This window comes from Cebidichthys violaceus, unplaced genomic scaffold (assembly GCF_023349555.1).
Source record: "Cebidichthys violaceus isolate CVI_PGR_0920_01 unplaced genomic scaffold, fCebVio1.0.p SCAF_14, whole genome shotgun sequence".
Classification (NCBI taxonomy): Eukaryota; Metazoa; Chordata; class Actinopteri; order Perciformes; family Stichaeidae; genus Cebidichthys; species Cebidichthys violaceus.
Window position 1 is genome coordinate 6,319,899 of NW_027176307.1, and position 18,239 is coordinate 6,338,137.

The following is an 18,239-nucleotide window of genomic DNA, read 5'->3' on the forward strand; positions in this document are numbered from 1 at the left end:
GCTAATGATTGAGGACAAATATTAAACTTTGGCAATATTGTATTGTATATGAATTCTTGTGTTTTCTACTTTTGTTGTTGGAATTAAGTGCAAAAGTAGCAGATGTTATGACCTTTTGTAACTTTACGGTAACTTGCTGGCATACACTGTAAAATCACCGTAAAACCCAGTTATTCTAATATCCCATACTGTAATTCATTATACGGTAAGATACTGTTAAAATCAATTACAGCCGTCTCTGCTGCCTGTATTTTTACAGTATTTTACACGTTTAGAGTGTAGGTTGGAAAAACCATTGACAAATCGACAGGCTTGCTTTAACTTCATACAAATCTTAGAAACACACTGCTCCTTCTCTCTGCTGAATCCCCCTCTCTTCTCCCTTTCCCCCTCTGGTCCTCCCCCTTCAGGCGGATAGAGTGACAGATCTGTCACGTCGGCACCTGGTCGTACACAAGTGTTAACGTCCCCACCTAAGCCGAGAATCACTCTGTGTGTGAATATATATATATATATATATATATATATGTATATACTGTTTGCATAACGGACAGAGAAGGAAATTGAAGCCTCAGAAATTCTGCAGATTTATACAGATTTTATATATCCTCTTCAAATGATAACTCCTAGAAAAGCTAGGTTTTTAAATGAATTGACAGGGTGAAGGAGATTCAGCGAACATTAGTGTAGTCCTGTGTGTGCGTGTGTGTGTGTGTGGTATGGATGTACCCTGTCCCCTGTCACTCAGAAACAACAAGCCAATCATTCCTTGGTTCTAAAATAAGCTCTCCTTCCCCCTTCCGTCCTCTCTCCCCCCTCACATGTGCTCCTCTCGTCAGCACCTCTCACCTTCAGAGTGACAGGACTGAGGTAGGGGCAGAGGAGCGGGGGAAGCAAATGGTCTGCAACTTTTGGGATGAATACGGTGAAAAATCAGTTAAGACCTTTAATTAAAACAGATGAACATTCAACAGAATGATACGTGAAGGGCAGATTTACGAACAGCTCTACAATGTTGGACTGCACACCAGGAAGCATGAAAAAAAATCACCTGCATCTTAGAAACCCAAAGTAAATGGGGACACACTTCATAATGGTCTCATATAATTGAATACCAGAATCTAGTCTGCTGAATCCAAGATAGCTTATCTTATACCATTGTTTTGAGCTCCTTTGTATTGAGATAATGGGATTTTGAGGCTGACACAAAGTAAAGGCTTGTATTCTGGATAGAGTCCCCTAACTACAGTACTTTGAGAGTGTTTTAAGGACCTCCTCAGAATTCCACTTGTAGTTTTTCATCATCTTTCTATTGCACAGTAATGATATAAAGATACAACACTGTATAGTTTTGGGTAGCTGATAAAGTTTATTTCCTGTATTACATTATTATTTTACTGCTAAAGGCTCTTTACTATGAGCTATTACAAGAGATGAGGTGCAGCACTTGTCTTGTTTTCTTTTCAGAATGTATTTAGTGTATGAGGTACAAAATAAATATGTCTCTGTTTTGTCTTGTGTTCTTAGTTCTGAGTTTTTAGTTGTGTGCAAAGCCTCAGTGACAGCAAACAGCTTTCTGAAAAATGATCTGCATATTCTTTCTGCAGCGTAGTATGACTTTGTTGTGGGGGTGGTGGTGGGGGTTCACACAGCTCAACCACCTGTTGTTACACAAATGTGCACCCTCACATTTAGGTATTAGTTTGCATGGCAGTTTGCAACCCCAGTCTTTCACTGATTTATCACACACAGACATGCACATTCTCAATACCACAAGCACATACGTGAATGCTAACACTTAAACATACTGTCCTCCGTTCATTCTTTTACAAGGAAATATTAAGCACTGTACACTCACACACACCTTGATAGAAAAAATGAATGAAATCGGTTAAATTAGTAAGATATTGATGACATATGAACATTTAACATGAATAGATATATTTTATTTGGCTCAAAAAGGTCACAGAACATGTTAATGTCCTCAGGCAAAGAGCGTGCTCATATAGCGCGTGCTTGCAAAGAAAAGCTTTTAGGTCAAGTTCAGGGTTGGCTGTTGCGTACCTGACCCAGTCAAAAGAGCAGAAGCAGGTGCTTTAGGGTTTTTAAGTGCGAAGGGTCACGTAGCCCTGTATATACACATGTCTCCTTGCGCCCGCCTTTCCCTCGTTATGTACAGAGTCACCATGTACAGTTACGTCTGTGTCACACAAGGGAAGATGTACTTCAGCCTGACAAACAGCTGCATCAAAAAAACGTCTGTCAAGCCAGACGTAGAAGATGTAGATTAGTCCATCATCCATCATTCTCCCACAGCTTTAACCTTGCCAGTCCATAACTGTCACTGGGACGTCTCCCATGTCATCTTATGGTCATGGTGTCACCATGTCAATATGTGACAGGCTCCTGATGTTGTGTGTAATAGTTTTTTTTTTTAGCCTGAGTGGTGAAAGGGCCCTGTCTGTAGTGCAATTTACTAGATGGCTCACACGTTTGTTATTCCAATGACTGGATCGAGAACACCGCCAGGCATGTCATGATAACAAATTTAATTGACAAAAGGAATTTAGTCAATCAAAATGTGTACTATAAAATAAGTTCAAAAGTAGTGCTCAGTAACTCCATCCAAAGTAGGCAAGATCAAGGAGGCAACAAAGAATTCTGTGCGATAATAATAGTAACTGCTTCAGGGCGTCCTGCCAGGTGTTGAAGTGCTTGCTTGGGGTGCCTGGGCCAGCCCAGTTTCTTCCCAATCCATATTCAGTTCCAGTTCAGTCACTGGGTCACATCGTTTGAACCCCTTATCCAAAACTGCAGGATGTCTCTCCTTCTAGTGGCCACTGCACCTGCACATGCACATCTTAGTGAAGATACTTGAGAGATAAGAACTTGGTAAAAATATTTCCTTCAGTTAAAGGAGAAAACTATTTTGTGCACAGAGGCAATTGCATGATCTGTCTCTCCTCTTTGTTTGTCCACAATTCAGCCTGATGCTTGTTCAGCACATGGATGATAAATTCGTAGAACTTTCTGAACCAAAAGAAACTTACACCCATTCCAGGGTGTCATTTGTTTTTTTCTTTTGACAACCCTAGATGTCTGGAGTCAAATTCAGCCCATGTGGGCAGTGACTTGTGAGGCACCACCTCCCGGCTGGCTACCTGCCAGTCCTAAAGTCCGGGAGTTAAACAAGAAGCCCTGCTGTCCTCCACTGAGTACACCCAGACTGTCCGTTAGAGTCCCACTGGGAGACGAGCCAAGGAAGGCACTCTGATGATTGGCAGCAGCAGCGGTGGCCATTTTATCAGGGCTGGCTGCGAGGCGTGGTGAGGGAGGGAATGTGTAACCGTACAGGCTGTAAGGTGGTGTGTGAAGACGAAGCCCAGCGTAACCCTGCGGGCTGGGGTTGGATAGATAGCCAAGTTGAGAAGCAGGGAGAGGCAGAGCGCAGAACCCTTCACCTTCGTAAGCTGATGGACCTCTGGGAGGGGGGAATGACTCCGGGGGGTTGCTATAACGATGGAGAGGGTGTGTGGGTCGGCTGCAGGTGTAGTCAGGCGGGCTGAGAGGGCAAACCTGGAAAGATGAGGAGCACTGGGACGTGGAGAGTAGGTGAGAAGATGTTCCGATTGCACCATGAGCTCCTGGGATCCCTATGAAAACAGAATCAGAAAGATTGAAAAACGAAACCTATATCTGCTTAAATTGTTTTGTATTGTATGTTGGTTCAAATTCAACTAGGGATATAAGGTAAACATCAAATGATTCTAATGAGTTTGACACAGTGAGGTGTGCGGGTCCAAAATTTTGGAAAAAGAGTGCAAGGGTTTTGGATCAGTACTGAGATAAGGTATCGTAACCAGCATTATCAGGGATGTTGGATTGGGATGTCCCAAAACATCACCTATGATTATAGGTAGAGTTGTGGCAAGGGGAATCATTTCAATGTGCGACTGTCAGAAGCACATAACAAACGTTTTAGCAAAACCTTTTTGGTAGGAGGTTGAGGTGGGAGGTAGGGAGACAAAGACATTTAGGCTGGATGACTTGATTTAGTCTCAAAATCCAGAAAACTCCTATTAGTTAACTCTACCTTGCTTGGTAATGCCTGGGATGTCCTCAAATGTGAGTGTTCGCAGAGATGGACGCCAAAATGCATAAGACTCAACCAAAGCCTCCAGACCCATCCTGTAAAACACATATAACTGCACAAGTTAGCACACATACATCAACGTCACTGAACATCCTTGTCTTTCAATTTCTTTAAGGCTGACAAACACTAAAAGATTTTTCAAATCCTAACAGATGTGAGGGACCCCACACATAGCAGCATGTAATGATAAGCTTAACGGTTTTGTTCCTATAGGGTGTGGAGAGCAATGATTTGATCCTCGGCTGTCCCAGGGGTTCCCCCTTTACATCAGGGTATATCGAATTGTATATATTATGTTGTTATGTTTAATATTTGCGATTTTGAAATCAGTGCAACCAGGATGTACTTTAGAGCAGATACTCTAACTATACTGTAAACATACCTCACACCACAGAAAATCTGGCAAGATAATCTTTAGAACCATCGAAATATGGTGGCTTTGCTGACCGTTGTTGGAAAGGGAGAATCTGGCCCTGAATCGGCTTGATTCTCTACCCCGCATAGTCACTGATGCAGCTGCAGCCCCTCTCTGCCAGCATGCCTCACATTACGCCAACCACCTGGCGGCTATCTTAGTTGCCCGTGGGGCCTCTTTTGCCATCTCCATGGAGACCGCAGGTAATGAGGGGCATAAACGCCACGTTGCGATTGGCTGCTGCAAGCCGGGTGCTGGGAGGTAATTGCTTTCACACGGCTTTTACGGGCGAATCAGGACGAAGGAGCAGGAAGCCGCAGCAAGGATTTACGAGGTGGGACTCCCCTTCCCCCCGATCTGCGTCTCCCTCCTCCTCTAGGTGGGGCAGAGGGATTGCTGTGGCGGGGTAATGCGAATGCTCTGTTACCCCTTGTTAGCGTGAGGATAAAAGTCCGCCCCCCCGCAGGGTTGTAGCCACGGTGATAATTTAGACAAGCTGCCCTGAGCGGTTGCTCCAAAGCAGCCTATCAGAGCAGAAGTTTACTTAGCAAACTGCTTAACTCTTCCTGTAATATTTAAGGGGAGGTTATTTTTCGGCCTTCCTGAGTTTAACTTTTATAGGGTCAGCCGTCAAGGTTATCCAGTTTGTTGTTCTCTACCTTCATCCCTCTCAAATTTTTGGTCTCACACGTTCCTTTTCCTCCTCTTTTCCTTGCTCTGCCCCTTTCTCTCCCCTCTCTCTAATGATTTCTGTGAGGCCTCAGGGGAGTGGCTGTTTGCAGACCGTTGGTGTTTTACTGCTGTGTTGTTTTAATGCTGTGTTTATATATGTTTAGAAATGTGTTTATACAGATTTTCTTCAGGACACCCTTGACTTTTATTATTTTGCTGTTGATGTTTATGTTCTCGAGGCCGACTGGAATCTGACGCCCCATTTAGGTTTGCAGCCGAGGTTAGATTTTTCCCTCTCAAAGCATGTGCCTAGAACTATGCAGTTGCTGGGATTAATGTGCCTTTAAAGTTAGCAAATTTAAATGAAAATGCATCGTTTAATATGCTGGAATCTAAATAACATCTGCCACGTCTGTTGAGTTTAGTCAATTTCTTTTCTGCAATTTTAGGACAGATTTAATTGGAGGCTGTTGCACATTTTCCATCAGAAAAAATAAAAATAAATACAAAGCTTTGCTCCCCATAAAATCAGACTGAAATAGCTGTGACAAAAACCACAACCTAGCCAGAATTTAACAGTCATGCATCCCACATTACCCATAATGCACTAGATAATGTGAAAATCTCTGTGGTTGAATTGAACTCACCGGTTTCGGCCAGAGTCTCTGAAGCCTTTGGCAAAAGGGTTTCTGTCAATTTTCAGCCTTGTAATCTGAAAAGTAAATAAATAAGACTCAGAAAATTGTTATTACAAAGTCTATGATAACATATACTGTGTAATGGAAGATTGTCTATGTCTATAATATTTTAATCAAATCTATTAATAAATGCATTAATGAGCATAGTTTGGTGCCAACTGTGCTGTTTGTATATGTTTAATATATGTGGGAATACACGTATGTACTTGTTTGTTTCCTTGTACATTTATGTGATGTTATATGTGTGTGCATGATACTTAATGTCTGTGGGGCTGCCATGGAGCTGTGGGTGGTGTTTGAGGCCAAGCTCTGTGACCCACATCCAAGGTGACTTTTATAGGCATCGCCACCTTGTTCTGACTTCAGCCATCATGGGTTGTGGGCCAGCTAACCCCAGCTAACAGTCTACTTAATGCGCACACTGACTGGTCCAGTATAAAAATCAAGAAAAAAACTGTTGCTTTCCTTCATTGAAGACACTAGCACTGAAATTTGCTCTGCAAAATTAAAAAAATACGAGATGCTCAAACAATGTTGAAAAGCACATAAAAGTTCAACTTATGTGAGCGATGTCATTTTTTAACATTCGGCCCAATAAGTGTTTCCATGGTTGATCTAGTAAAACACCAGGGAAAACCACGGGACCTTTCTCTCCCCCTCTGTTTTGACACACACGCACAGAGAATAAGTTGCCTTTAAAATGCACACCAGACCAAGGCGGCTTTGGTTTTAAGAAGAAATGTGGTTGTGTGGAGGTCAGCTGTACCTGTTGATTCTGATATGCTGTGACAGTGGTGAACACGGTCTCAGGGAAGGCAAAGGTACGGGTGCCATCCCCAGCAGGGATGGTTCTCACTGGGGATAACTCCTCTCCACACTCCTTGCGGATTACATGGACTCGCGGCTGGTACTTGTGCATTGAGTGCAGAATGATCTGAATAGGGAAGGAAAGATTACTCTTTCAGGCTTAAATTACATGACATGTCATGCTATTCACAGCTATAAAACCTGATTGTTGGGTAATGAAAATGCACACCTGGACACAGAAATGCATTGTGTGAGCGTGTGTGTCTTGTAAGGTTGTCTGAAAGGTTATTTTTTTTAATTACTTCATATTTTATATGTGTCTTTGATCTCATCTGTTTCAACGTTTTCTATGTTTTACACACAGGTATACATTGAGTTGCGAGATGCAATGAACAAATACAAATGTATTGATTGATTGATACATGCACCTGCACACACCAATAATTTCAGAATTGAAATTTCTTTTTTTATTGTCATCATATTTCTTGTAAATATTACAAAATCCAACATAAATTTCAGTTGCAGGCCTTTATTGTATTCTAATATTGGACTTTTAATGATATAATTTACAGTTTGAAAAGATTCTTGAAGAGTAGTAAAATGATCACAACAAAAGTTTTAAATCAAAATATTAGATTATATAGTTATATAATAATGGGGATAAAATACAATTTATTTAAAGAGGCCACAATGAGGTAAGTATAGGTACTCATGACTATCACAGACATATAATAGTATCACAGAAATATTGTACTGGCAGTCTTCGGTGTGGCACTTACATGTCCCTGGTCGTCCAGTTCGTTGTTGGTCAGTTTAAGTTTGTCGAAGCTGACCACCTGACGCATCCACGTCTCTCCTGAGGCAGGGGAGTCTGGGTGGATGTACACTCTGGGTGGCACAGGAGAGTCCGCATTCCCCGCTACCATCCACTTGGAGCTGTGGTACACGTACCTTTACAATTTACACACACAGGGACGTGAATGAACAGAATGTCCAAACAGTTTGCAATGTTTAATCCTGCTATGCCCCCATTTCACATGCAATGGAAGAAATGCCAGAAAAATATAATCAGCAATAATCATATCGAGAACGTTTTTAAAAGTCGAGAGAGAGGATTTAATGTCATGGGAATGTAACATTATAACTTTCAAAGTTGTCATTTTCATTTAACTCAGAATTGTAATCTGATTGGACTGCTTTCAACTGATTGCATAATTCATATGTAGGCTTATATCCAAAAAGAAATATATACAGTGTATATATATATATAATTTTTTTGTATATATATATATATATATATATATATATATATATATATATAATTTTTTTAGAAACAAACACCTCTGATCAAGCATATTTTTCTTGTGTGCTACATTTGATAGCCATAAAGATGTTAAACGCCAGTCAAGTGAAATGTCCACTTGCATGTTAAAGCAGGCCTAAAGCTATTTTGTTGCCTACTATTTTCGGTATATGCAATTCAATCGATGTGAAACAATGTGAATACATAACGATGTGAATACATATTGTAGGCTGTAAGTCAAACGGCCTTCAGCTAGAAACAAACCTAATTAGTTCCTCATCTGGTTGAAAGTGTGTTCATCACCTGCTGTTAAGCGTTTGGTTGGCATACAAAGCTGCACACTCTCCTTCCTCCATGGCGCGTTGTTGCCTGCAGCTCTGCTGCGCGTGCACGTGGGCATCACATTTCGGTAACCCACTGTACTGTATGGAATCTTGTCGGACTGACCGACATGTCCTAGGAGGGCACGCATCACTCCACCACGCCGCTAAAATGTGTAACCGGTTTTGAAAGTTTGAATTGGTAGACCGTGTATTGTGCAAAGACTATACGATATTAATGCCGCTGCAATGACGAGCTATTTGATTCTGCATTATAGCGTCTTTTAGCCTTGTAGGGTGGAGAAGTTAGGCCTCAAAAAGGCCATTTCCAAAAGGGACGGCAAAACCGCCGTGACAACCGTCCGATGCCAAGCGCCATTTGCGGAGACGGAACTTGCCTTGCACAATTTAGAAACGTAGGTTGTCCCAGGAACAATCTATATTAAGAATACATGCTAACTACAATGACTGTCACATTCCGGTTCTATAGGACAAGCACTTGCCCTGTATATTTTAAGCTTTGTTTATATATATATATATATATATATATATATATATATATATATATATATATATATATATATATATATATATATATATATATTTATATATTTACTATATCTTATATTTACAGTTTATGTATCACTTTGATATCACTATCACATTTTTTTATTTAATTTTGACTTTTGTCAAATATAATTTGAATATGTATTTCATGGTCACAAGGTTTCTTGTATCACTGGCATGGAGTGTGAGTGTGCGTGTGTACTGTATGTGCGCGTGCTTTGTGCGTTTTACCTATAGCGCTTGTTGTCCACGGGGATTATATCCATGGCAATGTAATACTGCTGATGTGGGTCCAAGCCCGTAATCTTCACACGCATAGCGGGGAACATCCGCCTGACAGGAAAACCAAATAAATCATCTGCATTGGAGATTTCATATCAGCTTTTGATCAGGATTTACGACACAGTAACTACTGCTTCCTAATAATAATAATAATAATAATAATAATAATAATAATAATAATAATCGCTAGTTTTCCATTATCATGGCTATTATCTCATTAATAAATATCTTATCATATTTGTATATATGTTATAGACACACTTGTTTTTTACCCAACGCAGTGTAATTCCTTAATTCAACAATCTCTGAGCACGTCATTTTCCCCCCTCCTGCTCTTACCGTCCAGCCTTGGTAATGATCATTTCCGTGCCAATCTCGTGGAACCGCTTCCACAGGTCTGATCCTTGCAAGTCCACGCGGGTGTCCTCTCCGCTGCCGGTTACCGGCGCCGTGCATAGAGCTGGGGGATGCGGGCTCTCCAGCAGCGCGTCCTCGCTCTCTGCTGCACAGCAAAGAGACGAGATGAACACGTTTTTAAGAGTAACAAGCCATCCAGCAAAGCATTAGTCGCTTGCAGAGCTATATTGTCATGTCAAGATATTTTAAAAGCACACAAACATTACAGCACTATTCCCGATTACACAGTCCTATAATAATCAAGACCAAATGCACAAAGCACGTTTTGCATTTGACATATAGCCCAAATATGACTTAAACTATTATATTAATAAGTACATTATTATATCTTTATATTACAAATAGACGCCCACGAAAGAGTCTTAATAGACACTACAAGTGAGATAAAATGATTATGGGATTACGTTCATTAAACTCACGCTTCAGTACACTGACAACTCAGAATTGTATGTGTATGTGTCTTTAAACTAAGATCACCCTACAGTTATTTATATACAACATAGCGTATTATGATATAGAAGAAAATGTGTAAGGTAACTATAAGCTCACAACTGAACTCAAATTGAAGTCCAGTAGGATCTTTATGATGATTTTTATCGTGGAGTATTTGAATTTAAATATGTTTTAATATCGAGGATATGTTTACAGGACACACTAATAGCAGTGTTTATGTGTCTCGCCTCTGTTGTTATTTGCGCTATTCAACACAGGCCTCGCCAGTTAGACATTTATGGACATTAGACATGGGCCTAACGAGCCGAACTGACACAAAGACAAACCAACAGCAAAGTGCATTTTAAAGGTGCAGCAGATTTAAACCGTAATTTGTCAGGGCCGGTCCGTATTACGATTTCTGTAATAATCGGTCTCCGTTTATACGGTGCTAATTAGCGTGTTTATGATTGCAACACAGCCCATAAAGCGCCTCACATTAGTCACGCTCGCACCACTCACATTTTGCATTTACTAGACCGGGGCCACAATATGATATCACATTTCTATGTGAGGCTCTGACCAGAGTCTATCATTGTTTTGGTTTATAATCTGGATCTTTTGCGATGTATTACTGAATTATCAGCAATAAGCAGAAGAGAGCGTCATAATCCTGATGAGAAACAAAATGCTGCTTCTTATCAAAAATGTCACCGAGTAGGTAAGTGCATAAATCAGTAATTTCCTTAAAAAAATAGTAGGGTAGGCTATCGAATGCGCAGGGCTTATTAAATATGAAGCTGTTTACCAGTAAAAAAACAACAACAACAATGACAAAGTGTACGGCTCAATGTAACATGCATGGGCACTTTTAGTTTATTTTAGCCTTTAGTATTGGGTGCTAATAAGCTACTAATTTGGTAGACTGATGGTGCCATTTCAAGGGCCTATTTTAAGAAATTTGTTATTTATATATATTTTAGTAACTTATTTTGTATCATTATTATAGACGGACTTTTTTGTTGTTATTTACTTACGGGATCCGTCACTTGTACAATCTGCCTCGCTGCCCCGGTCACTGGTACACGTTCTGTCGGCTCGCAGCCCCGGGCTCCCTGTTAGATCAGCGACATCAGTTCCGTCCTCGTAGCCGGGGGATTCGGCATCCTCTCCGGCCGTCCGGCGTCTCTTTTCTGCTCCGATCAGTGCCTCTACCGAGAATGCGTGTGCCTTGACACTCAGTGTGCACGGAGTTCGCCGCTTCTCTGCCATTTCTCTCGGTCTCGGGAAAGAGGAACGAGAGGAAGGAGACGGTGTCACGAGTATGCAGGGAGCAAGAACAGTTCAAAAGACAAAACAAAGACTCCACGATGACGGTCCAGGGATTCTGGTGCGGCGGTTTGTCCGTCCTCGAGCCGGACAGCGGAGGAAACACACGGGGGCGGGACGAGTTGTTATAATGTCTCCGTTATCCTTGAGAGCTGTGGAGACTTTTGGAGAGTGTCAACAACGGGAGTTTAGAGGCGAGACGGAGAAGGGGACCTGTCAATCACAACACGGAGCAACCAATCACGAGTAATCACAGCCCCCCGGAACTTTGTTCCTGGTCCCGCCCGCTGCTGTGGGGGCCGCTCGTGCCGCCTTATGAGGTAAAAGTAGAGCTGGTGAATGAATCATGTCTTCAGGTGACGGAGAGCGAGGAGCGTCTCGCTCGGGCATTGCGCGCATTTTCACACACCGGCCCAACATGCTTTGCATGTCGGCTACACAAGTGGCACGACGGCCACTTGTGGTCCCCATCCTGGAAATGAGCATTCCTTAAAGAATGCCACGGTTTCACATGTCTCAAAACATGTTGTGCATTCTATAATCATTACAAAATACGTTTGGTTAGCCCCATATGGTCACCGGCCCATGATATATGTTCAAATATTGTTGTTTTTTTTCCCTTTTTGAGCCCTTCAAAAGACGTACAAAAATTCTGAACTCGGGCTATGAAATGTGAGTGTGAGCCATTGAGCGACCCCACTGTTTCAAACAGCAGAAACAGCCCCACACAACAAAAGCTCTGCTTTATGAACATTGTATCACAAGCTGTATTAAATAATAACACAAAACACATTATATGGGTTGGCAAAAGTGTATGTAATGAAGTATTAGAAACATATCCTTGACTTCAAAGTGCAAACAAATTCCAGTCCACTGAAACAACACAACATCTCTCTGATGAAAATATAAAGTAGGTTACCATCGCTGGAGAAGCTGTACTGCACTAAAATACAACTATCAGAACCTAGTTGATGACAATTAGTCAGACTATCATACTGTTTTATATTTTAGTTTGAAAATGTAAGTAAAACATATTCCAACGTCCACTTGAATCAGTAAATTAAATGAATGTATTATAGGCCGTATGATTAAGATATTATAGTTACAGGATCAGAGAGGTGTAGATCTAAACAACCAGCTGAAGGGGGTGGAGAGATGAGTTGGAATCTCTCCGTGTATGTTTGGATTTAATCTTCCACACTTTAAAGGCGGCGTAAATAAGCGTGTGGTCACGCGGGGAATGCGAGCTGGTGCGGGTGCGTGGAGGCTGTAACATATGGAGGAGGAGAACCTGGCTATAAATAACCAGGGCAGTGAGGCTGTGCGCACGTGCGGTTTTCTAAACTGATTTATTGATTTCTTAAGAACCCGTATACAGATTAAAATAAAACAATAATATGTAACATGAATATGCAGTATTTAGCATAATAATGGCCCAACCGATGCCTTAATTCATCTGCTAATTTCTTACTTAGCAAAGTGTATTTAGATCCTTATTTAAATGTTGACAGAAAATGTGTATTTGATTGCGTTAATGCTAATAGTGACATCAGGATTTCACTATTATTCGAAGTTTCCTAATTACTTAAGCAACGTTTCTTCCTCTAAGATCACTGCACAGCTCAAGGCCGCTCGTGGCTTGATGGTTAAATAAACAACACGTCTCCATCGTTTGTTGGCATAAATTCAATGTAAATGATTGGACGTCATGGGGAAGGTCCCTACAAATATCCGCGTGGGTTATCAGATCAAAATCCTCGTGTTTCACTTCCCGTGGGCATTTAAGAATGTCATATTTCTTAATGACTCGGTGAGAATTCAATTGTTTACGCTCTGTTTGAAATTTCGCTTAAACACAAGCCTAGCTGTGTGACTTATCTTGCCATTGGTATAAATAGCCTCTACACTTTCAAAACTAATTTGTTTGCTTTTTAAAGTGATATGCAGACAATAAAACATATTGATAAAAAGAGAACTTTTAGTCGTACAAAGTGAATTATTATCAATTTCCTCTTCATTACATTTAAGTGAATTACGTTTTACAATTAGCCTATAAAGCAAAATCTTAACCCACTTTCAATCATATTTTAGCTAAATAACTTTTATTTGTTATAATGAAATATGACTAAATTGAGGTGTACGCAGGATTTTTAGCTTTATAACCATCGTTAACAAAATTAAGATAAAATGAAAGGCATTCGTCATGTTCAAATTGTATCATAAGTATAAAATTATAATTTGGTGGAAAGGGAAAAAAATTTGTATCTGATATGTGTCGATATCTTAGAAATTACAACAAAAAAATAACAATAATGATAAAAAACAACCATAATTATTGTAATTATATTTCACAATTTATTATCTATTTGTAATGAGACACAATAATTAAATCATATTTCATATACATTCACCTCTCGTGGCCTTTAACAGTTTGGATAAATGGTTCGTTCAACACCAGAACTCTGGGTCTCATTAGGCCGACCACTTTAATTGCATTACTGTTATTTTGTGCAGTTTCATTATAATATGAACTGTTGGTTCCAATCAGTCCTCACCAAGAAACACATTTTTGGTGTAACGATGTCTAGTGTAGCTTAGTTGCACGCGTTTTGTAATAAAATCATTGTTTTTGTAACTAATTATTTTTTATGTTGATTCTTATTTTCTTTCGTTAGCAGGTGCACTGGTTCTTGTATCTTAGAGAACACTGTGCCATCTGCCGTTGGCGTGATGTTTAATGGGCTTACATTTATAATATTATAATCATCTCCAAGATTGATTATCGAAGGATCAGGCTGTGAAGTAACACAGCACAACCGTCCAGGAATAAAGCGATAAAGAAACGTTGACTCACTAAAGCGTCCACAACTTGTATTGTTTATGACTCCACATAAAGTCATTTTTGAGATCGTATATTATCTAGCATCTAAAACAATGTAAGGCTTATATATGGCGAAGATGACCATGGCAATGGGATTGAGGAATACGTTTATATCGGCCTATAAATAGATATACACTAAGTCTCCTTCTCTGTGTTGCAGTGTTTCTCATTGGATCTAAAAGGCATTGGGACGCGCTCTGTTAGGCTGTCAAAGCAGTCTGACCGCTCTGTGCTTCGTCTGTGATGACCGTTTTGTACATTAGTAACTGGAAAACAACACCATGGGCCTTTATAGGTTATATTTATTTTATCGATATCTCTCAGGCTGTGAGACCCTCTTATAGCCTACTGCTGTGTCAGTATTCACATTCTCAAAACGTCAGCACTTGAACTTGATTGGATGAACTATTTGAAAAACGTAAATTAAGTATTAGCGCAGCCTTTAATCCGTATATGGACAATTTTAAATAGGTTATTTTTTGTTAAAAAACTGTAAATGTACATATACATTTACAGTTTACAGGAGACGAGCGTAATGGGCTCGAGCTTCAATGTTGCTTTGATTTACAGCCTCAAACCAGCATTGTGTGCGATATTAAACAATCAGGACCACTAAGACATTGAATTCAATTCATTTATAACGAATTAATTTATAACAGATAATACTCCAGTTGAATAACAGGCCTATGACTATTTATTGAGTCCTATGATTATATACAAGGCCCTATATTTTCATAATGCAATTTATACAGCCGAGATGAAACGATCACGTGCAGGTGCGCGTGTATCAAGGCGTTTTTTAATGACCTTTGGACTTAATTCAGACAATCAGAGCCTGGCCCATTTTTTCAAGTGTCATTTAAAAAATCCATTTTGTCACTCTAACGGTAGGCGTGACCCACCACGCACTGAATAGGCTGTTTATTAAAAATCTTTGACATAATTACCTGTGAGCTTTGAAGGGTAGGGTAGAAATACCGTAGCAGGGGAGTCTGGGTAATACATTGTTAACAGTTATTTAGCGCGTGCTAATGGGCACGTGGATCACTGCCAGGCCTTTTATGGCGGAAGTGGCATGAGCGGCGGGGAAATGTGTGTGTGCGTGTGTGTGTGTGTGTGTGTGTGTGTGTGTGTGTGTGCGTGTGTGTGTGTGTGTGTGTGTGTGTGTGTGTGTGTGTGTGTGTGTGTGTGCGCGTGCGCGGGCCTCGAGAGAGAGAGAGAGAGAGAGAGAGAGAGAGAGAGAGAGAGAGAGAGAGAGAGAGAGAGAGAGAGAGAAAGAAATAGTGAGAGAGAGAGAGGAGACCTACACATGTGGTAATGTAGGCTATGGCTTTTTAAGGTTTCAGAAGTGATACCTCTTTACAGTTTTGTAATGTGTCAGTTTGATCTTTCCTGAGGACAGGGTAGCTTAGAGCTATTGATCTGTGGAGAGATGTAGTCAAACAACAGGAGGACGAATATATTCAGAGAGAAATGCAGCACCCAGCTTCATCTGCCTCCCTCCTCATTCAGGGCTCCCCCATCAACCTTGCAGCCAGTCCTGGGGGGGGGCGAATCCCAGACATGAACTGCCGGATCCCCATATGGCTCCGCTGGGAAAGTCATAACTTGAACGCCATGTCTACGGCGGTTGTGCCAACACTGCAAAGCTCACAGCCGCCAGGGCCCCTAGGAGCATATCCTGCTTATGCTGGCCAGAGTCACTCGTCATCCAAGTGAAGTGACCCCTGCTCTCTTTCATAAAGTTAACCTTCCATTGAAAACGTGGTATTTACTGATGCGCTTGATAGGAATTGATGGATCTATGACATTTATTGAATTTTTTTACGAGCCGGTTCTGGTCGTGACGGCGTTTATTCAGGCCTCTGTGCGCCTCGGATGTTATTCAAGTTGAACTCCTGCCCTGGTTGAAAATGCTTCTCTCTCTCACACACTCACACACACACACACACACACACACACACACACACACACACACACACACACACACACACACACACACACACACAAACACACACACACACAGATAGAAAGAGAGAAACAGACTCAAACTCTTTGCAGTTGAGCTGACTTGCGTTGGATTCATTCAACGATCAAGAAATGCATTGCTGATCTAAGGCAGGTCTGTCACTACAGCCTATCACATCATTATTTTACAAGATGAAACTGAAATACATTTAGGACAATTCCGTAAATATGTTTTATCAATAGCTAAACTGAGGGTTTAATCAAATATCTAGCAAAAAACAATGTTTAGAACTTACAGGGACTAACTGGAAGATCGTGGAAAATAAAAAAATGGAAAAAATTGTAATTTGTCTTTGTGCAGCATTTGTAATATTTTTTTAATCCATCACGTTAAGGTATTTACACCCAAACTTTGCATTTATCCTTCAAAACACCCATGTGCTAATGCAAACTCCTTAAACAGCAGACACAATATACACTATATGGTTTAAAAACATCCATTTTAAAAGATCGTATGATACAGTCTGTACAATATTGGCATTGTTTTGTCATTTTAGGAGACAATTTGAATATTTAAATATAATTAACTGTTTTATGGGGTGAGGCTTATCATGTGATCCATCTGACTAGCCTATTTGTTGGCTCATCATACATGCAGTCTAGTGCTCGTTTAAAAGTTCCACATGTATTTTCTGGTACCCCAAAACATTGTGTTATGGAGTTATTAAGACAGACTGTGAAGCCAGATGTGAATTTTTTTCAGGGCAGTGCTGAGAAGAAGCAGCTAGAGGATAGTTGGGTGTTATTACAAATATATAGATTAATTTGGTATTCTGGTAAAAACACATTGCCTGTGGCTGTAACAGGAATGACTACTCAATAAAAAGATAACAGTGCTTCTGTTGGTGCTATGCCTATATTAATCATATGTTCATGGATTTCAGGCAAACTAATGATTGGTTCCAAAGTGAGGTGGGGTTGCCTAATGAACTACCCAGCTGCACTGCCATATTTCTGAATGTAAAACAACAACACTCTCCAAGGATGTAGTTAAATGAGGGAAGTTAATGATGCAAATTGTCCTTAATGGTAATCTGAAGAAGGGTTTTGTAGCTGTGCTGTATATAATTGACTTTAAACTTCAATCAGGTCAAAAGAGTCAGTGGCTCTGCAGGAGTGACTCCAGTCATATTTACCCAAACACATACATATTTATCTGGCTAATCTAATAGCCTCCACCTGGATGATTTGTATATGTGGGGTGATTGGTGGCCTACTGGTTGAAGCTGCTTGAACTTGGCAGGTTTGACCCCAGCTTGTATCCTCGAGCAACGTTCCAAACCCTGCCTGATCATTTTAAGATCCTTTGAATGAGAGTGGGCTAAAAAGGAAATGTACACAGCAACAAAACATTTCATCTGATTACCTCTTTGCCTTGCAGACAGACAGAGAGAAGAGGCGGCCAGAATGAGGAGAGAACAAGCGAACAGGTGTTGTTTTTATGACTTTCTCCATCTAGCGAAGAAGAGGTGAAAACATTTTCTCCTCTCAAAACCTGTGAAACTGCTTGAAGATTTAATCTGAGTGGTGTGTGTGTGTGTGTGTGTGTGTGTGTGTGTGTGTGTGTGTGTGTGTGTGTGTGTGAGTGTATGCAGAGGCTTTGATTACCCACTATAACTGCCAGGGAATTCTTTAATTCATAGGTGTGTGTAGTGCTTGTGTGTGTCTGAGTGTGTGGGTAGTCTATCATTGTGTGTAATCACCTCTATAGTTTCCTGTGATTAGGCTGCATAATGGGCTGCTAAAAAACTCAGATTAAAACTATGGTTAATTAATCTCAAAGTACTACTCCAGGGTTTTTCTTTGGATGTTCCTCTCTCATTTGCCAATCGCAAACACACAAGCTAACGAGTGCAAAGCTCATCACGGAAACACCACAATTTGAAAATAACAACAATCATAAAAAAACCATACAAACATCTGCAGCTCGTAACG

At 40.6% G+C, this 18,239-nt stretch overlaps 1 protein-coding gene across 1 annotated transcript; it reads right to left on the reverse strand.

The window, feature by feature from the left end:
• Positions 1-950: 950 nt before the first annotated feature.
• tbx18 (T-box transcription factor 18) lies at positions 951-11,524 on the reverse strand. The gene is made up of 8 exons (XM_068708615.1): positions 11,104-11,524; positions 9,557-9,719; positions 9,167-9,268; positions 7,525-7,696; positions 6,705-6,872; positions 5,888-5,952; positions 4,094-4,188; positions 951-3,653 (listed from the first exon to the last, which is right to left on the reverse strand). The coding sequence occupies exons 1-8, from the start codon at positions 11,336-11,338 to the stop codon at positions 3,112-3,114; spliced, it is 1,542 nt and encodes a 513-aa protein (XP_068564716.1). The 5' UTR covers positions 11,339-11,524; the 3' UTR covers positions 951-3,111.
• Between the last annotated feature and the right edge of the window lie 6,715 nt (positions 11,525-18,239).